The 9792-nt window shown below is 51.3% G+C and overlaps 1 protein-coding gene and 1 long non-coding RNA gene across 5 annotated transcripts in view; one reads left to right on the top strand and one right to left on the bottom strand.

Moving 5' to 3' along the window:
* Nucleotides 1–2130: 2130 nt before the first annotated feature.
* LOC111747953 (uncharacterized) lies at nucleotides 2131–4624 on the bottom strand. The gene is made up of 2 exons (XR_010323742.1): nucleotides 4573–4624; nucleotides 2131–2312 (listed from the first exon to the last, which is right to left on the bottom strand). It is a non-coding gene; the product is annotated as an uncharacterized LOC111747953 (long non-coding RNA).
* A 111-nt stretch (nucleotides 4625–4735) lies between these two features.
* The window catches only part of TUBGCP5 (tubulin gamma complex component 5), an 85144-nt gene continuing 80087 nt past the window's right edge, over nucleotides 4736–9792 (top strand). For all 4 annotated transcript variants that reach the window (XR_010323741.1, XM_064296213.1, XM_064296215.1 and 1 more), the window contains exon 1: nucleotides 4736–4921. Coding sequence is in view for 3 of the 4 variants with exons in the window: in XM_064296213.1 (XP_064152283.1) it covers nucleotides 4776–4921 (146 nt within the window). In the remaining variant the exon portion in view is untranslated. The remainder of the gene's footprint in view (nucleotides 4922–9792) is intronic.

The following is a 9792-nucleotide window of genomic DNA, read 5'->3' as shown; positions in this document are numbered from 1 at the left end:
GGGAGAGATTGACAGGGGTGCAAGCAAATTAATTGTTTGGGCCATCCAAGCAGACATTCATTTATTGCCATTCCACAATTATTAAGTCCTACCTACGTTCCAGAGTCCCTAAGTGGTGCAGTTAATCCACTTGGCTGCAAACCCAAAGGTTGGTTTGAGTCCACCCAGAGGTGCCTCAGAAAGGCCTGGCGATCTACTTCTGAAAACTCAGGCACTGAAAACCCTAAAAGGCACAGCTCTACTCTGACACGTAGGCAGTTGCCAGGAGTCAAAACTAACTTGATGGCAACTGGTTAGCTATATTCCAGGTATTATTTTAATTTCTACGAATGGGCTGTGAGCAAGACCCTCACAGAGCTTACATTCTAGTGAATAAAACAAATATATTTATTACACATATAGTATTTTTTACATAGTGATATATAAATATGGAAACCCTGGTGGTGTAGTGGTTAAATGCTACGGCTGCTAACCAAGAGGTCGGCAGTTCAAATCCGCCAGGCGCTCCTTGGAAACTCTATGGGGCAGTTCTACTCTGTCCTCTAGGGTCGCCGAGTCAGTCGACTCGACGGCAGTGGGTTTTTTTTTGTTTATATACAAATATGTGTATATACACTGATTTTTGGAGATGTACAGTCAGCAATTAGATTATGGATTTGAACTGCCAAGAAAAATGTGAGTTGCACATAGATTTGTTTTTTAATTTTTATTGTGCTTTAAGTGAAAGTTTACAAATCAAGTCAGTCTCTCACACGAAAACTTATCACATACAGATTTGAGAGTTATAAATGTACAGATCATAGTTGAAACTGGAGTAGAACAGATTGCCTAGGGATCAATCCCCTACACAGAATCGTTTCTACTGTGATTTTCTCCACCTTAGGGAATGTCTGCAATCTGTGTTTAGGTGCTGTATCAGCTATCTATCACCACAATAATGTACTGTAATAAACCATTTGGAAACCTAGTAGATTCCTAAAAGAAAAAACTAAACAGGTGTATGTAGTAAGTTTTGGGATGGTTTATTACGAGCAAAAGTTAAGACAACTAGTTTCAACGTAGTTTTTATTATTACAAATAAAAACACAGATGATACTCTGCCTTTGGCCAGATAGCGTTTACAAAGTCATTAGCCACTCTGAGGTATAAATCCGTGAGAGCAGTTGCCTTTTGAAATGAGTGCAGACTTCAGCAGTCAGCCTGAGTGCCATGAAACCTGCTTTGCCAACACCTGCTGTAAAGTGGATTATGTAGTGTGGCCTGTATAGAGGGGAACTTTGAGGTATCGTTCAAGTTCATATCTGGGAGTTAAACAGGGTCATGGTACCTGAAAACGAAGGTGTAAATAAGCACACTGAACTGGAGAACTGGCTACTCACAATCATCAAACCATCAACAAAGGTTAGCCAGGGACCATAATTAACCTGATTAGTGACAGCTAACTCTTTGGGGACCTACCATGCGCCAGGTGCTAAGTACTATACAGACATTAACCCTGCAAAATAGGTCCCGTTTTTACCACCGCTCCTCCCCAGCCCCTGCCTTTTTTTTTTTTGTGGAAGAACTTGAGGCTGAAAGAGAAGTAATTTGCAGGCCGCTTGCAGCCATGAAGCCAGGACTGGGGCTCCCATTTGCCTGCCCCTTAACCACGAGATTACACACCACCATGGGTCCGGCGTGGGAAGAAATGGGGCAGCCGGTGGCCTCAGATCTGGCGTGAGTGGGAGCGGAGCCTTCACGGCAGGGTCTGCAATTCCCATCAAGAGCTCTCAGGCTGCTGCAGGAGGCCCGACGAGCCACTTGGGGCTGAAAGATCTATCTCGACCCCACAAACCGCTGTCCTGTCAGGGCTTTCCTGTTGTCACAAAGTTAGAGGCTCTGAGCACTTGTATGGGTCAGACAAGAGATCGGGGGCTCAGGAAACTCACAATCTGGCGGAGAGGCCACCTCTCATCATGTGGAGCAAGGTCCCAGGCCCTCGGGCCGCTTTCCTTATTGTAGAAGAAAGTTCTGAATTCTGCATTTCTGTCTCTGCACATGAGGGATTTTCCTGGGTCTGTGGGGACTGCAGAGCACGGGAACGCTCCCCTTCTCTCCTCCAAAGTCTGATTCTCGCCCATGCAGATACAGTACGTTGTTTTAAACAGCAAAGGTCAAAGATTCCTTTTTAGGCAGACAGAAGACAAGCCAGCGCCGCGTTACCGCTGAGGAAGGGACGGTTCTCTCTTGCGGGCTGAAGTGCATCGGGCAGCTGTGGGGCTCAGTGACGGAGGGAGGATTCTCTACTGCACTCAGAAGACCTCTGCCTCAGGCTACACCAAGACAAAAAAACAGACGCCGGTGAGCCCTAACTAACGGCGCCCCCTTGCATCAGAGCACAACTGTGCCCCACAGGGGCTCCAAGGGCTGCGGTCAACCCTAACTCACTGCGCCCCCATGCATCAGAGCACTGCTGTACCCCACAGGGTCTCCAAGGGCTGCGGTCAACGCTAACTCACCGCACCCCCACGCATCAGAGCACAACTGTACCCCACACGGTCTCCAAGGGCTGCGGTCAACTCTAACTCACCGCGCCCCCATGCATCAGAGCACCGCTGTACCCACAGGGTCTCCAAGGGCTGCGGTCCCGTGCATCAGAGCACAACTGTGCCCCACAGGGTCTCCAAGGGCTGCGGTCAACTCTAACTCACCGCGCCCCCATGCATCAGAGCACAACTGTACCCCACAGGGTCTCCAAGGGCTGCGGTCAACGCTAACTCACCGCGTCCCCATGCATCAGAGCACAACTGTACCCCACAGGGTCTCCAAGGGCTGCGGTCAACTCTAACTCACCGCACCCCCATGCATCAGAGCACAGCAGTACCCCACAGGGTCTCCAAGGGCTGCGGGCAAGGCTAACTCACCACGCCCCCAGGCATCAGAGCACAACTGAACCCCACACGGTCTCCAAGGGCTGCGGTCAACGCTAACTCACCGCGCCCCCATGCATCAGAGCACCGCTGTACCCCACAGGGTCTCCAAGGGCTGCAGTCCCATGCATCAGAGCACAACTGTGCCCCACAGGGTCTCCAAGGGCTGCGGTCAACTCTAACTCACCGCGTCCCCATGCATCAGAGCACAACTGTAACCCACACGGTCTCCAAGGGCTGCGGTCAACAGTAACTCACCGCGCCCCCATGCATCAAAGTACAACTGCACCCCACAGGGTCTCCAAGGGCTGCGGTCAACTCTAACTCACCGCACCCCCATGCATCAGAGCACAGCAGTACCCCACAGAGTTTCCAAGGGCTGCGGTCAACGCTAACTCACTGCGCCCCCCTGCATCAGACCGTAACTGTGCCCCACAGGGTCTCCAAAGGCTGCGGTTTCGAAAACAGATTGCCAAGCTTTTCTGAGGCGCCTCTGGGGGGACTTGATCCCGCAACCTTTCGGTCGCAGCTGAGCACATTAACCGTTTGCACCACCCAGGGGCTCCTCGGGTAAAACTGCCCCCCCCCAACACTTTCAGACTCACCCATGCGCTCCTACTGGAAAACCCACACGCCGCCCCCCGACCACTGCCGACCCAGGCGCTCCTACTGGGAACCCACACGCCGTCCCCCGACCACCCGGCAGCCCGGTCCCGACACACGCGCTCCTACTGGGAACCCACATGCTGCCCCCAACCACCTCGCAGCCTGGCCCGACCCACGCGCTCCTGCTGGAAACCCACACGCTGCCCCCAACCACCCCGCAGCCTGGCCCCGACCCACGCGCTCCTACTGGAAACCCACACGCCGCCCCCCAACCAACCCCGCACCCTGGCCCCGACCCACGCGCTCCCACTGGGAACCCACACACCGCCCCCCGACCACCCCCGACCCACGCGCTCCTCCTGGAAACCCACACGCTGCCCCCGACCACCCGGAACCCTGGCCCCGACCCACGCGCTCCTGCTGGAAACCCACACGCCGCCCCCCAACCAACCCCGCACCCTGGCCCCGACCCACGCGCTCCTACTGGGAACCCACACACCGCCCCCCGACCACCCCCGACCCACGCGCTCCTCCTGGAAACCCACACGCTGCCCCCGACCACCCGGAACCCTGGCCCCGACCCACGCGCTCCTACTGGGAACCCACACACCGCCCCCCGACCACCCCCGACCCACGCGCTCCTCCTGGAAACCCACACGCTGCCCCCGACCACCCGGAACCCTGGCCCCGACCCACGCGCTCCTGCTGGGAACCCACACGCCGCCCCCTGACCACCCCCGACCCACGCGCTCCTTTTGGGAACCCACACGTTGCCCCCGACCACCCGGGACCCCGGCCCCGACCCACGCGCTCCTACTGGGAACCCACACGCCGTCCCCGACCCACGCGCTCCTGCTGGGAACCCACACGCCGTCCCCGACCCACGCACTCCTGCTGGGAACCCACACGTTGCCCCCCGACCACCTGGCACCCCGGCCCCGACCCACGCGCTCCTACTGGGAACCCACACGCCGCCCCCGACCCACCCGTTCCTGCTGGGAACCCACACAGCGCCCCCCGACTACCCCCGACCCACGCGCTCCTACTGGGAACCCACACGCCGCCCCCGACCATCCGGCAGCCATGCCCCGACATGCGCACAACCTCTGACCCCCGCGCGCCCCGTGTGGCGGGAGCGCTGACTCTCGCGAGAGACGGAATCTCGCGGAGGCCCGAGGCCGAGTCCGCACCAATTATCGCGAGAGGAACTGTAACCTCGTCAGACCCAGCCTGTGGCTCCGGCGCCGACGGCGGGAGGGCATGGCCGGCCCTCGGCCGCCTTGGAGCCGCCTGGAGCGACAGCAGGAGCTACAAGTGCGCGAGCTGGTCCGGCAAGTGACAGGCCTCCAGGACGAGGCGGACCCCAACTTCCAGCTCGCCCAGCACTTCGCCTGGTCCAACTTCAGGTGTGGTCCCCGCCGCGCGGTGGAGCCCCGGGTGCAGCCCGAGGGAGGTCTGGGCTCGGCGGGCGCTGCCGGTGGGGCCTGGGTGGCGGGGTGGCCTCGAGGGGGGCTCGCCGGTGCCCCCGTGCCCCTGTCGCGGTGACGTTCGCGCGCTGCAGCTGCGCCTGAGCCGCTGAGGTCGGCCCGCGTCCTAGGACGTGCGCCCCCGGACAGCGGGTCTGCCTGTCCTGTTCCCTGGGGTTCCCTGCGCTCGGGGGGTGAGCCCTTACGGGAAGACAGGATCGCACCCTGCTTGGAATCGTGCCCTCACTGGCTCAGTCCAGATCTGCCTCCCTCTGCGCTCCTTTTTCCCCCAGAGTGCGCACTGTAACGCGTTGGAGAATTTATCTGTCGTCCGCTGTTTGTATCGCCCACCTCCTGTGTAGGGTGGTACCTCCCTCAAGATAGGAAATGCGCGCCCCAGGACCCCCACCTCCAGTTAGAATGCAGATTCGACGAGGACAGGGACCTTCATCAGTTTTGATCATCGCTGTGTCCCAGCACCTAGAACAGTTACTGGCACAGAGTGCCCAAAGTCGCCGAATACAGCTTCTAATACAGTTCATCTAATTAACTTTTAATTAATTAAATTAAAGGTTTAATCATCTTTTAAAGATTTATGCAACTTAGATATTTAGGTTGAAGTAATCTTTATGGAAGATGTAAACTAGACAATACTGTTATGATCATTACCTGTAATGGAATTATTACTCAAAGATGAGTTAGTCAATGTTAATATTTTGTTTAAATTGAGTGAAAATCTTCTTGAACACTAAACAGTTTTTCAAAAATTATAATTTTGATTATTAACTTCAATGGTCATAAAGTGCCTAAACCACAGCCAGTGAGTCAATTCCGACTCATAGCAACCCTAAAGGACAGAGTAGGTCTGACACGTAGGGTTTCCAAGGCTGTAAATCTTTATGGAAGCTGCCACATCCTTGCTCACATAGAGTGGCTGGTGGGTTCAAACTGCCTACCTTTCGGTTAGCAACTGGGCTCTTTAACCACTGCACCACCAGGGCTCCTCCGTAAAGGGCCTACTTGGATTAGAATAAGAATAGAGGGCTTCCAAACCCACGAAAGCATGCCAAGTTTCTGCAGTAAACTAAATTCTTAAATTTAACTTGTAGAAATAACACAGTGTGAAGTAGCTCATAGAAGACAAATTTAAATTCCCTGTCCCAAATGACTTTTCTATTAATATTTATAAATGGTGGTAGGTAGATGCCTTTTTAGAGTTAGGAAAGGCATTAGAAGTTACTGTCTTCTACAGATTGAGAAACTAAATTATGGTAGGTAAAGTGGTATTCCCACACAGCCAATTACAGGAATAGAATTAGATGTGGTTTTTGGTAGTATAATTTGCTTCTTATTTTAAGTACTGATTACTGGCTTTGATACTAAAAATGAAAGAAAAAGTAATTTTATGATGCTTTAAAAATAAACAATTCACATTTACATTTTGAAAACTGTGGCCATGTTTTGTTGTTATCCTTAGTCACCTGCTAAGTCCATTCTGACTCATGATGACCTGATTTAGGCCCGAGAAATTCACAGATAGGTAAAATATATCCTCTATCCTTGAGGAAAGGGGCCCTAGTAGCGCAGTGGTTAAGTGCTCGGCTGCTAAGCAAAAGGTCAGTCTTTCGAACTCACCAGCGGCTCAGGGGAAAGATAAAGATGTCTGCTTCCGTAAAGATTACACCTTGGAAATCCTAAGAGGCAGTTCTACTCTGTCCTGTAGGGTCACTATGAGTTGAATTGACTCAACAGCAATGGGTGTTTGGGTTTATCCTTCAGGAAGACAGAAACAAATCTAACAATTATAGCCCCCACCCCCCCCAAAAAAAAACTCAAAAACCATACCCATTGCCCTTGAGTCAATTCCAACTCATAGTAACCCTATAGTGTGAAGTAAAAAACCCATTGCTTTCAGGTCAGTTCCAACTATGGCTTCAAACTATTTCATTCTGTTTCAAACCGCTGCTGCAAATTTGCATCTCCAACAAGTTCCCAATGCTAATACTGCTGGTTAGGGACCAGTTCTGAGAACCAGAACCGCTAGGACTGTAGTGGTTCTCAAAATTTTATCATACATAAGAATTACCTGGGGATCTTGTGAAACTGTAGATTCTGATTCCGTGTCTCTGGGGTGAAAGTACATATTCTCAGCACGGGTTAGAACTGGAACAAACCGGTTTAATGCCCTGAGTCCGAATCATAGCGACCCCATAAGACAGGATAGAACTGCCTCATGGGGTTTCCAAGTCTTTAATCTTTATGGCAGCAGATTGCCACGTTTTTCTCCTATGGAGCAGCTGGTTGGTTCGAAACACTGACCGTTTGGTTAGCCACCAAGCACTTAACACTGTGCCACAGGGCTCCTTCACAGTAGAACCAAATCCATAGCCATCAAGTCTATTCCAACTCAGCAACCCCATAGGATTTCCAAGGCTGTAAATCTTTATGGAAGCACACTGCCACATCTTTCTCCTGTAGAGCCACTGGCGGTTTCAAACCACAGACCTTTGAGTTAGCAGTCCATTGCTTTAACCGCTGCACTGCCAGGGCTCCTTACAGAACCAGGGACTCTTAACCTGAGGGTCTGAAGATATAATTTGGATGTTTGTGAATTTGAACGAGAAAAAAAAATTACCAGCTGAAAAGCAGCGTTTCCTTCCATTATGAACAAAGGCAACAAACCACAGTAGTGGTATTAGCCTACCTATGGCCTTGTCACCAGTAGAAACTACAGATTAATTTCACATCATATAGTTGCTGCAGATATTTTTAAATATCACTTACTATTACTTTAATGGCAGTTACTGGACCCACTGCTAGACCTTGTTGTTAGAAGTATATCTGTTACTGTACCAAAAACTTTTTTAATAGTTGAGAACTGTACTTAATATAGTTGGTTTCTGTTACAGATTGAATTGTATCCTCCAAAAATGTGTGTCAACTTGGCTCGGCCATTATTCCCAATATTGTGTGATTGTCCACCATTTTGTCATCTGATGTGATTTTCCTATGTGTTGTAAATCCTGCCTCTATGATGTTAATGAGGCAGAAGTAAAAGCAGTTATGTTAATGGGGCAGGACTGAGTCTACAAGATTAGGTTGTATCTTGAGTCAATCTCTTTTGAGATATGAAATAGAGAATCTAAGTAGAGAGACAAGGGGACCTCCTACCACCAAGAAAGCAGAGCAAGGGTGGAGCATATCCTTGGGATCTGGGATCCCTGTGCTGAAAAACTCCTCAACCTAGGGGAAGATTGATGACAAGGACCTTCTCCCAGAACCGACAGAGAGAGAAAGCCTTCCCCTGGGGCTGACACCCTGAATTTGGACTTCTTGCCTCCTAAACTGTGACAGAATAAACTCCTGTTTGATAAAGCCATGCACTTGTGGTATTTTTGTTATAGCAGCACTAGGTGACTAAGACAGAGTTTGGTACCAGGAGTGGGGCACTGCTCTAACAGATGCCTAAAATGTGGAAGCGGTTTTGAAACTGAGTGGGTAGAGGCTGGAAGAGCTTTAAAGTGCCTAGTAGTAAAAGCCTAGATTGTCTTGAAGAGACTATTGGTAGAATTGTGGATGTTAAAGACAGTTCTGATGAGGGCACAGAAGGAGGTGAGGAGAGGTGTTACATTGGAAATGGCACAGTTGGTGAGAAGCAGCAGCAGAGAAATGGCAGCAGCAGAACCAGGAGGCCAGCCTGAGACAGGGCTGGAGCCAGCCCACAGAGCAAGAGAGCCGAGTGCCTTTGTGTGGGAGCCTTCCTGGTGGAGTGGTGTGCCTCTGGGCACTTATTGGTGGAGCTAGGCTTGCCAACCCACGGACCAAAACAGTTGAGTGCTTTCTGGCTGAAGGTTGGTGGTAGAGTGGGGTGCCTCCAGGCACTTATCAGTGGATCCAAAGAGCTTTGGAACACTTGCCCCAGCAGGTCAGACGTGGGCAGCGAGACCCAAGGGGCCAAGAGGCCAAGGAACCAGGAAGCAGAAGTTGAAGAGACAATACAGGAAGTTGAGCTGCCTCAATCTCAAAGGGTAGGACCATGACCGGTGGCGTCTGAAAGGGTGGAGCCATGGCCTCTGGGATTTCAAAGGGCGGGGCCACAGCCTCCTAGGTTTCAAAGAGTCATATCTTTACCAGCTTAGTTCTGGAGTCTGGGGCTGCCTTTCATGAATGTCAGTGAGATGGGGCCAGATCCACCGCCCAAAGATGAGGAGCAGGGTTGCCACGCCCAATGGGCAGAAGGACGGAACCTGCTAGGACTGATGGGGTGGAGTCACCACTCAGATGGACTAGGAGAATGGGGCTACCTAAATCTGAGGGAGCAGAGTTGCCATTCCAGTGTGCCTGGAAGGTGGATCTGAAGCCCAGGGCCAAAATCTGGAGAGTGTGGCCAATACCCAGAGTCTGGAGAGCAGGACCATTGCCTAAATGGTCTCGGAGAACAGAAGATTAATTTCAAGTCTTGAGAGCTAACGTAATATGTTCTGCTGACTTGCTTGGTGCCTGTTATCCATTCTTTCCCTGCACGTTCTCCCATTTGTAATAGAAATGCTTACCTTGTGCCTGTTCCGCCATAGTACTTTGGAGGCAAATAAATTAAATTCTAGATTTCACAGATGAGGAAGAATTTTTAGATTTTGGACTTGGAGTTGATTTAAGACTTTTGGTATGATATGATGGGGTGAATGTGTTTTATATGTGGCAAGGAATGAATTTGAGGGGAGCAAAGGGTAGAATATTATAGATTGAATTGTGTCCCCCAAATATGTGTGTCAGCTTGGCTAGGCCATGATTCCCAGTATTGTGTGATTGTC

The sequence above is a fragment of the Loxodonta africana genome, chromosome 13, assembly GCF_030014295.1.
Source record: "Loxodonta africana isolate mLoxAfr1 chromosome 13, mLoxAfr1.hap2, whole genome shotgun sequence".
Lineage (NCBI taxonomy): Eukaryota > Metazoa > Chordata > Mammalia > Proboscidea > Elephantidae > Loxodonta > Loxodonta africana.
Note: the sequence above shows the minus strand (reverse complement) of the source record. Positions and strands in the feature narration are given on the sequence as shown.